The sequence below is a fragment of the Prionailurus viverrinus genome, chromosome B2 (genome assembly GCF_022837055.1).
Source record: "Prionailurus viverrinus isolate Anna chromosome B2, UM_Priviv_1.0, whole genome shotgun sequence".
Classification (NCBI taxonomy): domain Eukaryota; kingdom Metazoa; phylum Chordata; class Mammalia; order Carnivora; family Felidae; genus Prionailurus; species Prionailurus viverrinus.
Genome location: NC_062565.1, coordinates 152,071,084 through 152,085,451, shown reverse-complemented (window position 1 = coordinate 152,085,451; position 14,368 = coordinate 152,071,084). Strand labels below are relative to the sequence as shown.

At 53.4% G+C, this 14,368-nt stretch overlaps 1 protein-coding gene across 11 annotated transcripts in view; it reads left to right on the top strand.

Moving 5' to 3' along the window:
• The window catches only part of WDR27 (WD repeat domain 27), a 170,935-nt gene that overhangs the window by 15,693 nt on the left and 140,874 nt on the right, over positions 1-14,368 (top strand). For 7 of the 11 annotated variants that reach the window (XR_007152208.1, XM_047859004.1, XM_047859003.1 and 4 more), the window contains 7 exons: positions 413-554; positions 4,836-4,960; positions 7,037-7,150; positions 8,368-8,419; positions 9,940-10,010; positions 11,812-11,929; positions 13,533-13,665. Coding sequence is in view for 10 of the 11 variants with exons in the window: in XM_047859004.1 (XP_047714960.1) it covers positions 413-554; positions 4,836-4,960; positions 7,037-7,150; positions 8,368-8,419; positions 9,940-10,010; positions 11,812-11,929; positions 13,533-13,665 (755 nt within the window). In the remaining variant the exon portion in view is untranslated. Of the gene's footprint in view, positions 1-412; positions 555-4,835; positions 4,961-7,036; positions 7,151-7,584; positions 7,708-8,262; positions 8,420-9,939; positions 10,274-11,811; positions 11,930-13,532; positions 13,666-14,368 lie in introns of those variants that run through there. The other 4 variants (XM_047859005.1, XM_047859006.1, XM_047859011.1 and 1 more) reach the window with 4 other exon arrangements.

Sequence of the window (14,368 nt, the reverse complement as noted above, 5' to 3'; positions counted from 1 at the left end):
CCTTCCTCGCTTGTACCAGCAGCCTCGTAAATGTGCCTCGTCTCCCAGCGACCGGAACGCTCCCCTCCTCTTGCGGATCCTTCTCATTTCCTCGGCGTCCACTGTGGCACACTGCAGGGACGCGACACACATTTGCTTAATTCGTGACTGAGGAGGAAATGGAAGGTGAGGTGACCTGTATCATTTTACTAGTGCGCGTGATCCACGACGTTGAGTAACGGTAAGATGGTTCACCTGACCGTAATTTAATAGTACATTAACGGGAATTTTAAAAAGTGAATATATGAAAGAAACATATTTGAAAAAGTCAAGCCATTTGCTTTCTTAGGTTTGAGGTTAGGCCATTATGTTCCTTCATTCTGTAAGTGTTCTCTATAGTTGATGATACTTCTCTTCTTGTCAACTTTGTTAGCCTCTAACCCTAAGAGGACACCGTCAGCCGATCACCGCTGTGACATTTGGAAATACAGGGAGTCCACTTCTCATCTGTTCCGCATCACAGGATTATGTTATGTTGTGGAGTCTGGATGAGTGCAGACAGAAGGTGCTTCTAGGTAAATGAACCCTTAAAATACATTTAAAAAAGTATAAAAGGGAATGACTCACCCTTAAATAGACTTGGTACATACAGGGGCTTGGGAGCATTTTTGACTCCTTTCACCTTGAAACTGAGTGTCCAAGCTGGATGTTCTGTGTGGGAAGCTCACCAGGCATTCACACGTGCTGACTTTGGCCGTGTGTGGATCTGACATGATAGGCTCGTTAGTTTTAATCTCACGTATTTCCTTATTTTGATATCTGTGATTTTTTTGGACCTCTGAAAACAGGTAGGCAACTGAAGTGTTCTTTCCTTACAGAGACTGTGAGGGGAGGGAAACACATTTCAAATAGGCAAGTAACTGGTTGTCGGTTGTGGGGAGCGCAGCAGAGAAAGGCAAGGTGTCGACAGAGGACGTGGGCAGGACACGTCCACGTGGTGTCATCTCTGGGGAGGTGGCTTTTGAGCTGGGGGATGAGGAGGAGCTGGACGCAAGCGAGGGCCGGTGCCGGACGGTGGCCCCGTGCCACATGGGAGCGGCGTTGCCGGCAGAGCCGGCCGTGTGCGCGCGGGCCCTCTGTGCGCGGAACCTGACCTGTCTGAAGAGCTGAGAGGGAGCCCGCGGGGTGGGAGCATGGGGACATTAGAGCTTGAGCAAACGAAGTTGAGAAGTTAGGTGAGGACCACGGTAAGCAGTGTGAACATTATGTGATTAGTGACACTGAGAATCCGTAGGACTACTCCAAATAGGTGTCAGGGGACCTTAGGCGACCGTGTACATGATAGTAGTATATGTCCGTGTGTATAAAACGCAGTGAATAGAATGGAAGACCTCACTTCATTTAACTGGTAGCGTGAGCACAGTATCAGTGTATCACCACAGCACACACACACGTACTTCTGTGATACACACGCGTGTGGTACAGACGTAGCCACACACACACACACACACACACATAAATATATACATATGCAGTACACAAACATACGTAGTGCACGCAAGCACAGTGCATGCATGAATGTACATACGCATGGCACACCCACATAGAGCACGCACACGTATATAAACGTGGCATGCACATGCACGATACACATCGTACACAGAGCACATACACACATGCACATGTAACATACATGCATGCGCAAATAGTACATACACACCTGCACATATACACACGTAGTATTTGTATGCACATATAGCATGTATATACACACCCACACATACGTGCACATATTCGATGTTTATGTAGTACCCACACATGTACATACATATATGGCAATGCACATGTAAACCTACACACATACACCTACACAGATAGTGCACACATACACATGCATGCACACACATAGTACATAATGCATGCATATGTGTAGATACAATAGTACATACATGCAGGGATGTGCATACAGGCATGCATGTATACGTATAGTGCACATATATACACTTATAACATACGTATACATGCGCACAGAGTATATGCAGACATACACAGATACACACATAGTGCATATACATTCATGCACGCAGTGCATGCTACACACTACATGCATACGTGAGCGCATATGCATATGTGCACGCACACGCATATACGCAGTACATAGACCTGCATACACATACGTAGATGGACACATGTGCATATAGTACACACATAGAGCACACGCACACACATGTACGTATGTATACAGCACACACAGGTATACATGTACACAGAACATGTACACGTGTGCATAGCACACACATAAGTATATAACCTATGTACATTTGTGTATATGCATACACGTACACATGTGTATACCACACATGTGAATATAGTAATAGCAACACACATGTGCCTACGTGTATAGCACGTGCACACACATGTGCGTCAGCATACAACACGCACACATGTACCTGTGTGTATAGCACACACACGTGTAGTAAGCACACACCGCACATGTACCCGTGTGTGCAGCAATGCTCACACATGCATGTAAGCATACAGCACACACATGTACCTGTGTATGTAAGCACACAGCACGCACACACATGCACATGTGTATCTACCATGTGCATACATGTACGTAAGTACACACATGTGTACCTGTGTGTATAGCACATGCACGCATGTACATAAACACAGAGCACTCACGTACATGTACATGTTGTATAGCACGTGCACACACACGAACGTGTGTACACGGGGCATGCACACACATCTGTGCAGTGAACCCCATGTTAGTGATTTGTTCCCCGTATGGGTCTTTGTCAATAAGTAGCCTTCCGTGTTGGAAGGGCTGTGTCCCAAGTTTTATTTTTGAGTCGCCCTTCAGAACTCCTGTACGTTTTGACACACGTGGTCCACTGCATGGACAAGGGGTCGAAGCTGGGCCCTGAGGCACAGCATTCACGCTCACACGGGGCTCAGTCTGGTGGGTGTGCCAGGGCTGCTCTTGTGTCTTCAGCTGCGGCAGTGGGACCGGAACGGGCTCGTTCTGCCCTCACTGCAGGGATGGGGAGGGGGTTCTCAGAAGCCGCAGGCCGCTGCCTGTGCCCCCATGGCCTGTGCCGGGTGCAACGCAGCCAGGCTTGGTTTCTGTGCCCGTGGAGAAGGTAGGCTCACTTACAGTACCTTCGCGTCCAAGAGCGATTTGTGTTTGCACTTGGACTTAGGAAACGGCACGTGGCCTGGGACCTTGGAGTGCTCCATCATTGGTCACTTGTCCTCAGTCTCCTTTGCTGGCTCGTTGTCACTCTCCCACCTCTTAACGTTGGCACGGGGGCTTTTCCTGTTGCCCCTCAAAAATCACTCCCTTGATGACAGCCAGGCTCTGACAGCTGCCACCTGTGCTCTCGCCGAGGCCTCGGTCCCGACTGCGGCCTCGGGTGTGAACTTCCCTGGACGCGCCCACGTGCACAGCTGATAGCTCTGAAGCTTCCCTGTCCTGACCACCTTTCCCGCACCTGCCTCCCATAGCCTTCCCTGCGGCCGCTCCGGTCAGAAGTCATGGCATTGTGTCCTGTCTTCCTTCCTCGCCTCCACGTCCTCCCAACCCACGGCTTCCATCTGCTCTCCCTTCAGAACACATGCAAAGCGTGGACACTTCTCACACCTGCCTTCACCGTGCCCCGCAGGTTCACTCACTGGCGCATTGTGCTGGCGCCTCCCGCTCCCCCTGTTCTGTGCCAGTCCCGTCCCAGGGCTCTGCTCTCAACTCCACAGCCAGGGCTCCCTGCGAAATTGGAGTCTGAGTGCATCACACCGCTGCCCAAAGCTCTCCAGGGCCTTCCCGACAAAGCTACAGGACCCCTACCTCTACCCCCAGCTTCAGGGAACAGTCCAGGCATAGTGGCCTGCCCCCGGGGCCATCTCACGATCCCTGCTGATTCTGCCACGTCCAATTCTCTGGTGCCGTGGGCCCTTCTGACCACCACCCTGGACCCCAGTCCCCTTTTGTGCTTTGCTTTTTCTTACGGTGTTCACTTCCTTCTAGCACTGTATGTAATTCATTGACATATTTTGGTTATTGGTGTCTAAGTGCCCCCACCTCCTACCCCAGAGTAAGCTTTCCACGAAGGCGGGACTTGGTTTCGTTTGTTGGTCTATCCCAAGTGCCTGTAGAGATGCCAGGGGTAGCATCGGTGCCTGCTAAATACTCGTGGAGCGGACCCATGGGATTAGCCTGGCCAGACTAGAACTCCCACGTGGTGTGTGCACGGCTCCCTTTCTGTAGGCTCGGGGTCTTGCTGTTGACATGACCTTGCTGGACAGCAAGCAGCCTCAGTCCCACGGCCCAGCCCTGGTGGTGCTGAGTCCTCACTGCCCGGTGCTGGCTTGGTCGAGGGGCCCTGCTTGAAGCTGCGGGCTGGCTTGTGTCGTTGCCTTGGCCCCACAGGCCTGCCCAGAGACGTCCTCGTGGCGTGGGCAGGTCTCGGAGGCTCGGATGGGCGCCCTGTGCCTTTGCCTGTCTGGAGCGAGCCCGGGCAGCTCGCGCGGCCAGGCCTGGAGCAGGTGTGGTCACGGGGGGAGGGACGAACCGGGACCGTGGGCCATTCTGTGTGACCCCCGCACGTTCGCACGTGCAGCCTTCGCAGAGACCTGTTATCTGCAAAGGCACAGAGTCATCTTCCGATAGACGGTTCCTGCGTTCCGCATACTTCCAGAAGAACTGTTTGCACTTGATGGTTTTAGTACTGTCGAGGAGCTAACGTCGCGTCAGAGTCCTTGTTACGTAGAGAGAGAGGGCTGCGTGGTCGGTGATTCCCTGTGGCTCGTGGGCTACTCTGACGGCCTGACACTAACAGTGAAACTCCCTCTAGGGCTGACTCCTCGAGGGCTCGTCCTGGGCACCCTTCTGGGGAAGGTGCTGTATTTGAGGCTGAGCCCGGACGACCGAGCAGCTGCGGTGTGTGCCGGGAATAAAATCTTTATGCTGGATACCGAGGTGGGTGCCGCGTCTGCCGGCGGGGCCTCCCTGGGGCCCTGCCCGCCTCTCGTCGACAGTATTTTCACGTGGGCGTATTTTCGTCAGGGCGTTAGGGAAAGCGAGGGAAAACACGTCTTTGTCCTGCGCTGGGAAAAAGCCCCCTGAACCAGCTACTGCTGTTTCAGGCCAGTTAGGAAACCTGTGCACGGAATCCGGCTGTCAGGGTGCTGAGTGAGGGCGCTCAGTCCAACCTCGTTTCTCTGATTTCCTCCTCCTCTGCGGACCTCTCAAAGCCCTCACAGAGTGCCGCTTTCGTTGATCTCTTTTACAAACTTGCTTTCTTCGGGAGCTGGATGTTTCTCACTTATCTCTTCACTGGGATGGGTGTAAGGGACCGTGTCTCCCCTTCCTCTTGGTGACTTCAAGTCTCGCATCTGATTCTGAAATGGGAGCCCTGGAGGGCCAGCCAGGTGTAAGAGAGCAAGGGTGGGGCGGGGGGGGGTGGGGTGGTTGAAGGAGGCCTCTTGTTTCCTCAGCGTTACGTCTGCCAGAGACTTTGGGGACAGATCATCCAAGGCCTGGTGTTGTGTCTTGGCTGCTATTTGCCAAATGAGTGCAGTTAACAAAGCTCTTAGCCTACGAAGAATGTTTTGCCACACCCACTTAAAAAACGCTAGGTTATGGAGAACGTTAGGCATGAAATCTTACCCGAGGATCAGCTGATGGCGGGCTTTCTGTGTGCTAGGCAGTTTGGGGCCCAGAGTGTCCATTTCTGCGTTCAAGTGATTTTTGGCCAAATTGTGAAATTGAGGCTCACACAAAGGGCTAGTGTTGTCGGTGAAGTCACAGGTGAGGGGACGTGTCCTGGGGTTCAGAATGGCTTTGGGGGTTGTTCGGCGACGTAGGGCTCACCGCCCTTGTGGGACGAGCCAGGAGGGCAGAGAGCCCTGTCCGTCCCGGAAGCAGAGATGCGGGACTGGAGTCAGGTGTCGACCCCGCGGGCGAGCAGGGAGGTGGCGCCCGTTGGCTCCACCGGCCGGCCCACGCTGCCCTCTCCCTTCCTTAGCGGCCCGTACGAGGTGAGCGCGGGCTGCCCACGAACCTGGGGTGTGGTAGCACCGTTCCCCGAGCACTGGGGGGGGCCCGGTTTGTGAGACTTGCTCTGAGAGGCTTTAAACGAGTGCAAGCACTTTAACGTAAGCCACGACCATAAGTACTGAGAGGAAACGGGGTGTTCTTCAGGACAGTGTCGTGTTACGGAAGTTGGAGGCAGCAGAAATGTGTATGTCCTCATGTCCAATCCGGAAGTGAGCCTGTTCTTGCGCACATCGCCACCTCGCCTTTTGTTTTGGCCCGTCTGGTGACGAGAGGCAGAAGTGGCCGTGCCGCACAGGGGTCTCTGGTCGCTCTGGGAACGTCTTCTCGGTGTAAGTGCTTACTTGTTGGTCAAGTCGCTGCGTGGATACGGCTGCGTACGTACTCCCCGCATGTGTGTGCGGGGACATGATCTTGTCTGACCGGATGCTGTAGGGGTTGAAGAGCAGTCCTGACCCCAGGTGCCCGGAGTCCCAGGTGAACAGCACCAGCACCTCTCGGCCGTGCTATGTGATTCCGGCTTGTGACGCTGTCTTCTGGGGCTGCCTGGTTGTAACAGGCTTCAGGGGCTTAGGAGGAAGGCTAGCTTGGTAGTAGATGAACACGCTGTCCTGTGTTATCTCAAGACGCCGTCCCCACCCCTGCAGGGCTGTTCTGGGAAGTCCTGGCACTGGAGGGTGGCTTCAGGGCAGCACACGGTGTAGATGGGAAGGTGCGAGAGCCCGGCGTTCCTGCTGCCTGGCTCTGTTCTGGATCGGCCTCGGTTAGCCTTGTCTCTAAACTTGCCGTGCACATGGCCCCGGGAGGCCTCTGCTTCCTTCCCTCTCAGCTCAGCCATCTGAGTTTGAACTTGTAGGTTTATATACAAGTACTTTTCACATTTGGAAAAGGGAATTGTGTAGACTTTAACAGAAACCGTTTTCTGTGAGATGTGTGTAACTTCTTAACAAGAGTTGCCAGAACATTCAGTTACTGATCTTCCTTCACAAACTCTCCCAGAGCCGGTCTACACTAGCTGTGCTGGAGGGTCACCGGGGCCCCGTGACTGCAGCTGAGTTCTGTCCATGGCAAACACATATCATCATTTCAGTGTCTGAAGACAGAAGCTTTAAGGTAAGGGCATGGGCACCGGGATACTTCAGATGCTTCCTAGAAGGACTTTCTGGTTTGTGGTCCCTGCACATACACTCTTGTGTCGGCCAGGAGTGTCCCAAAGTTCCCCAGCTGGGCTTGGGTTACCTGCGGGCCCCTCCTCCTCAAGTCCAGGGCCTTCGGGAGCTAGAATATCAAATTTGCTTCCATGTCACTTCCTAAGGGCCCAGAGCAGAAGAAGCATCTTCCGGTAGCAGAGGGTTCAGTCAGAACTAAACTGATGTTGAGAAGGAAAGAACTTAAAAAATTTTGTTTAACGTTTTATTTATTTTTGAGACAGAGACAGAGCATGGACAGGGGAGGGGCAGAGAGAGAGGGAGACACGGAATCTGAAACAGGCTCCATGCTCCCGGCTGTCAGCCCAGAGCCCGACGCGGGGCTCGAACTCACGGACCGTGAGATCATGACCTGAGCCGAAGTCGGACGCCCAACCGACTGAGCCACCCAGGCGCCCCGAGAAGGAAAGAACTTAAAATGCCAGCTAAGCTCCCATCAGGCTCCGAGCCGGCCGATATTAGGTCTGTTATCTTACTGACCAAGTGAGGACTTCTCCATGGTGACTGGAAGAAAAGTTGAGGGTAATTTAGGCACATCTGCAGAGTGACAGAGGAGAGAGACGGAAAATACTTCTGTTGTCTTCTGGAAGTTTCTGCCCCGTAGAATTGGCCTCACGGGTGCTGTTTCCCGTGCTGTGAGCAGGCCGCCTGGGCTCAGCCCCAGTCCTTCCAGCTGCTGGTGATGGATGAGCGGTGCTGTGCCTCACTTTTCCTGTCTTTAAGATGGACATGAGGGTGCCCATTGTCTCACGGGGGCTCAGAGAATGGGAGCTGATGTTTGGAGAGCACTGGAGGGTGCCCGAAAAAATAAACATGTACTTTTAGCCAGGGTATCAATTACTGTGGCCTTCACACCTCTTCTTGGCAACGTCTCCAGCCTCGTCTTGGGTCTTCCCAAACCCACAGATTGTTATTTCTGGAAATGCTAGCTTTCCCCGCTGTGATTCTGACACCTTTTATGGTGTTGCTACAGTTTTATTGTTTATGTGCCTGTTTTATTACTATTTTCTCCTTTAGGTAACCGTTCACGTGAATTAATTTGTAATTGAGCAGAAGCATTAGTCCACGCTGTGTCAAATGGCAGAATTGTACCTCCTCTAAACACCAAGTGTCTTTCCAAAGGTCTGGGACCATCACGCGGGATCACCACTGTACAGCTCAGCAGTGCTAACAGGTGACTGGACCCGCGGACGGATGTTCTGTCGGTGGGCCGCGTGCCGCTCTGTAGGCTGGACGTGCCCCATCCAGGGTCTCCGTGCCCCTCACGAGCAGCTGTGTCGCACCCGTCTACACAGCGTAAGGATTCACTTCACAGGCACATTTCCCGAAGTTTTTAACTTAAAATTGAGCATGTGTGTGCTTTCTGGAAGCGCCATCCAGTGAGGCCTCTGCAGGAGGCATCTGCCCCACGGGCCGAGCGTGTGGTCGGGCAGAGTTTGCACGGTCCTGCGCTGCAGGCCATCCTGTGCCCTCCTCACACTGTCTGTGCACCGGTGAGTCCCCGGCATGCGTCGGCAGGTCCCTGCAGAGCGTGCCGTCCTGGCCTGCGGTGCCCTCTGCCTCCCTCCGCCTCCAGGGCTGCTGTCCCAGCACCCTGAGCGTCTCCCACTTCACATGGGGGAGGGGGCAGAGAACTAACAGAAGACGGTCCCTTTCTTGGGATGAGTCCCGTGAAAACACAGCTTAACCAACGTGCAGGTGCCTTGTGATCTGGTGCAGTTTCCGCTATATTTCCCAAAGGATTCGGCATTCTTCCCGGTGCCACTCATCCGTGTGTGGAACAGAATGTTTTAACAACTTGAATACGTTTGTCAATCACAGGGACAAAGCACATCTCTTAGAATTATGTTGGAATTCTTTTCCTGAAATTAATTATGTGGAATTATTTGTCAAGAAAATAATTACAAACTTGATTTTGCATATCATTTATAGTTTATGTAGGGCATACAATGGTTAAAAATTTTTTTTTAACATTTATTTATTTTTGAGAGACAGAGAGACAGAGCGACAGAGCACGAGTGGGGGAGGGGCAGAGAGAGAGGGAGACACAGAATCCGAAGCAGCTCCAGGCTCCGAGCCGTCAGCACAGAGCCCGACGTGGGGCTTGAACTCACGGACCGCGAGATCGTGACCTGAGCCGAAGTTGGACGCTTAACCGACTGAGCCATCCAGGGGCCCCGGGCATACAATGTTTTTAAATGTCCCATTTATTTTAATTCTCCTTCTGAATTCTTGACAATTTAGATTCAGAATAAGTTTTAAATTAAATGACACATGCTAGGCAACAATTTAAAAAGTAGGCATCATTTAATTGCCGTTTTCCTGACTAGACCCACGATTTTATTCCTGTTGCAAGTTTAATGCCTATTGGGCACTAGTGCTGTTGATGGTGTGGGTGTGGGGCTGCCTGGCATCGGTCGTGCGGGAGAGCTTTGAACGGACGGGTCCGTTGGCTCCGACCTGGACTGGAAGCTTCTCCCCCCCCCCCCCCCCCCCCCGGCCTTTTTCTGGTGGGCGGTGTCGCTACTTCCCTCACACACGTTCTCAGAACGTGTCTGCACTTGAGGTTTTTATTTGCTGGTGAAGAAGTTATTTCAGGATAGTTCAGACTTGACTAAAAATATGTGTAAGTAAAACCTGGATAGCTTTCAGTTTAAATATTTACAGCTCAATTTTTACATATTCCCACTGTAGCCTCCCCGCTCCTGAGTCTCCTCGTGGATGAAAAGAGCCAGCAGTTGGTGGCGGGATGTGCAGACGGGCAGGTGAGGGGACCGCAGGCTGGAATCTCAGTTCCAAACGTGACGGTGACCGCACGAGCGTCTGCGGAGAGGTCTCTGCTCCGACGCTCGCGTGTGTTCTTTCTGGTTTGAAGACACCGTTGACCCCAGCAGCTGAGCTGTTCCTTCTGGGGCCGCGGCATCCGTGTGGGGCTCACTCGCACGCACCCACAGCCTGTGAAGAGCCAGCTTTATGGAGCTTGAAAAATTGGAAGATACTTGATTTTTTTCAGAATTTAGTTTCTCAGGTGAGCCATTCAGGTGTGCTTCCCCAAGTATGGATTCTGTTCTCTTCTTACACAGTTGCTGTGGAGAAAATTTGGGCAGGATACTGTATTAGGAAATAACCAAACACCCCCACTCAGGCACTTCCGGTCAGCACACGTGTGGGGCTCCCCTCGCCAGGCAGTCCTCCACCACGCTGGCTGGACGGCCTGCAGTTTAACTCCGTTCTGACACTGTCTAGGTGGAGACCCACAGGTTAAGGGCTCAGGCCGTGAGACTCCACCGCCCTTCAGATGCCAGTCACAGGTGGTAGGTCCCCGGCTACTCGAAGTTTCTGCCCAAACTGCCTGCAAATTGGAGGTTCCCACGCCCCCCGCTTGGGGTTCGACTGATTGCTAGAGAGCCTTGCAGAACTCGGGAAGCGTTTATTTACGGGTTCACCCGTCTATTAAAGGGTGTGATGGAGAACACAGACAGCAGCCAGATGGGGGGGTGTAGATGGCGAGGCGGGGGAGGGTCCCGCGTGTAGAGCTGGCGGTGGGGTCAGCCTCCCGGTGTGGACGTGGTCACCAGCCTGGAACCTGGGTGTAACGGAGGCCTCGTCAAGTAGGTGCGATTGATTAACTCATTGCCCGCTGGTGATTGAACCCAACCCAACCTCCAGGTCAGGGGTGGGACCGAAAGCTGCCAGCCTCTCAACACCTGTGGCTCCCCTGGCCACCTGCCCCCACCCTTGGGGCTTTCCAACAGGCACTTCGTTCACACAACAAAAGACACCTTTGTCCTTCTCTTCACTTGGGAAATTCCGAGGGTTTTAAAGGAGCTGTGTCAGGAACAGGAAGTCCACATACATAAATTTCTTAGTTATAACTCACAGTATCACGGGTGTATTTTTGGAAACGAGGAAATTTTATCTTTCTTTTTAAAAAAAAAAAATTTTTTTTTAATGTTTGTTTATTTTTGAGACAGAGAGAGACAGAGCATGAACAGGGGAGGGTCATTGAGAGAGGGAGACACAGAATCTGAAACAGGCTCCGGGCTCCGAGCTGTCAGCACAGAGCCCGATGCGGGGCACGAACCCACGGACCGCGAGATCATGACCTGGGCCGAAGTCGGAAGCTCAACCGACTGAGCCACCCAGGCGCCCCTATCTTTCTTTTTGACAAAGGTGACTGCTGTCACCCGTGTCTTTTGGCCGGGTGACACGTGGGTGTATTCGCACCTGTGTGTCCGTGCCCTTGGGCTCCGAGAGAGTGGCATGGACCATGGGGGTCAGAGCACATCGCCCTCCTGGGCGGAGTGTTGTGAGTCAAGGGGGCGTTTGCACCCAAGTCGGGGGGCCGAAGAAGCGCCTGGAGGCTCCGCTGTGGAGGGAAGGGAGGGGTCCAAGCCGCTTCCGAGGCCACGTGCAGTGTGTCTCCCTCTCCTGACCCGTCTTTCTCCTTGGGCTCGAGCCACGCCCACCTGTGATGACGGGCTTCCGTGTGTGTGCGTGTGTGTGTGTGTGTGTGTGTGTGTGCGCGCTCACGCGCGCACGTGTGCGCCTGCTCTGCTTTCTCAGCTTTGGGTCTTCAGTTTGGTTGAAAGACATCATTATCGTTGTGTGACCCGAGTTGACCTAAAGAAGAAGAGAGAGACTTTCTCCAGGAGGGTCGAGTCCAGGTTGTGCAGCCTGCCAGGTAATGCCACTTAGACCCCCGCCCCCCCACCCTGCCCCATGGGGTTCCCGCCCTGGTGCTCTCCAAGCTGATCAGCCTGCGAGGGTCCTGGGTTAGCGGAGGGGGCCGGAGAGGGGGCGGGGACAAGTGGAGCGTCTGACCTCAGAGCTCCACCAGCACCAGGCAGATCTTGTGAGGGAGGATGGGGTGGGCCAGTCACCCCATCCTGTGTGCAGGGCGCTGCGGTCCGGTGACCAGGGGAGCGTGTGTTCCCCGGCCCAAGGCAGCGGCTTCCTGGCTGCTGTGGGTTGTCATGGTGCTGAGGGTCCAGGGTGGACAGACCTACCTTCTAGAGCTGTTCCATGCCGAGCTGACTGAGCAGACTGGTGCCCTGCACGTCCCCATCCCCCAGCCTCACTCGGCCTCCCCTGCGTGCCCACACCCCCTCCCCCCCTCCCCCGCTGCGCGACCCCATCACCTCCTGGGCCTCCCCTGTACTCCCCTGTCCCTCATCCCCTCCCCCCCAGGACGCCCCTGTGCGTCCCCATCCCCTTGGGCTGGCACAGTCCCTTTGCTCTGCACTATTCTCCCTCTGCCCACAGTTGGTTCTGATGGGGGAAACAAAGGCAGAAAGACGTGATAAAGTTGAATTTCCTTATGCCCTGCAGCCCACTGACAAGATACTTGAGGCCGGCAGAGGAAAACGTTTCTCCGGGAACTCCCTTTGTCTTCACGTTAGTGCTTTGCTAGAGGGAAGAACCACCTTAGCCAGTGTCTACTTTAGCGGACGAAAGTCCTTCTGGGGACTCCCCTAGTCTTTACCTCCCCCGGCTCCCAAGTGCATAACCTGTCGCTCCTCGGGACCCCAGTGCAGCCCTTCCTGCCCTCGGGTCCCGTCCCCGTGCGTGCTTTAATAAAACCGTCCTGTTGCACGGAAGACGTCTCAAGAATCCTTTCTTGGCTGTTGGCCCTGGACCCCCACCCCCACCCCCACCCCAAACCTCATCAGCCCCTACCTGGCCACACCTCCCTTCCTCACCCTCCGCGCTCCTACCTACCACAGTGTCACAACGGGAGTGGATGGTCTGTTGGGAGAGCTGTGGACTTTCCTCCTCAGTCCGGCCTGGGACTCCTGTGGGGCACGGGCAGTGCACTGACTCTCCTGTCACAGCGAGTTCGGCTTTTCCCTGCTGCCCCCAAGTCTCTCACCATTCTTCCTGCTCTTTGGTGTAGCTTGTGTCTCCCCTCCCCTCCCCTGGCCTTCCCGAAGGTCAGAAATTACCTTTATTCAGTGTACCTGCTTTCTTCCTAATGCTTTGAATCTTGGTTTTCATGACCTCTTGTGTGAAGGCCCATTTATTAGCAGGTAAACCTGATCCTGCCTTAAGAACAGGGTTAAACTCTAGGTGTGCCTGACACTCCACGTTCCTTCTTTCCAGGCCTCACGTGTGGGGTCTGCTCTGTATTTATAACCTTGTTCTTTACCTCGTGTAAGTCTGAGGGCTTTCCTTGACTCGTGAGCTGATGACTCTAGCCCACGTGTATTTCCATCAACATCCCGTGGTGCCAACTGTTTGCCTTTACCTCGACTGATCATTTTGATCTCAGCTCAGATTATCAATAGTTCTGTTCCTAGAGGAGAATCGGCGTCCCTGTGCACACGGCCTGGAGAAAGGAGAGGACATGGAAGGAAGCCTGCCTGTCCTGGGCCTGGCTCCCTGTGACCTTTCGCTCCTGCTCAGTGCTGAGTGTGGATGGTGAGTATGATGAACTTGGCCAGTGCCATGTGAAGAAAACTTTACCAAATTAGGTTCATTTTTGAAGAATGATTAAACTAAAACCAAATTATTTTTGTCTGTTAGAATAATAATAACTGTGAAGTGTTTTTAGGACTGCATACTTCGAGTCGTAAAGTTGGTAAACTTGGTCAATTATTTCTAAGTCTATTTAATAAAAGAAATATTAATTTTAATTTCACTCACCAAAATCTAGGCAGATCTTAAAATAGTATTTTTAATGTTTATTCATTTTGGGGAGACAGAGTGGGGGAGGGCAGCGAGAGAGGGAGACACAGAATCTGAAGCGGGCTCCAGGCTCTGAGCTGTCAGCACAGAGCCCGACGCAGGGCTCAAACCTACAAAGCGTGGGATCATGACCTGGGCCAACGTCGGACGCCCAACCGACTGAACCCCCTAGGCGTCCCTAGGTAGATCTTGATTGCATAATAAGGTAAAGGAGGATATAATCGTGACTCCCCCTAAACTTCCCCCATCTGTCTGTATATCAGACACTTAAGAATGTATCATGATGGCTTTTACTGAGTGTGGAAAGGTCTAGGGACGACGGGGCCTCTGGTCTCCCTGGACAGGGGGGGTGCTCCCCTGGACGGGGAGCTGGCCGTGCTGTAGGGCCAAGTGTCTGCACAGGTGCCAGGCTGGGTGGGAACACACATCTGGCCTG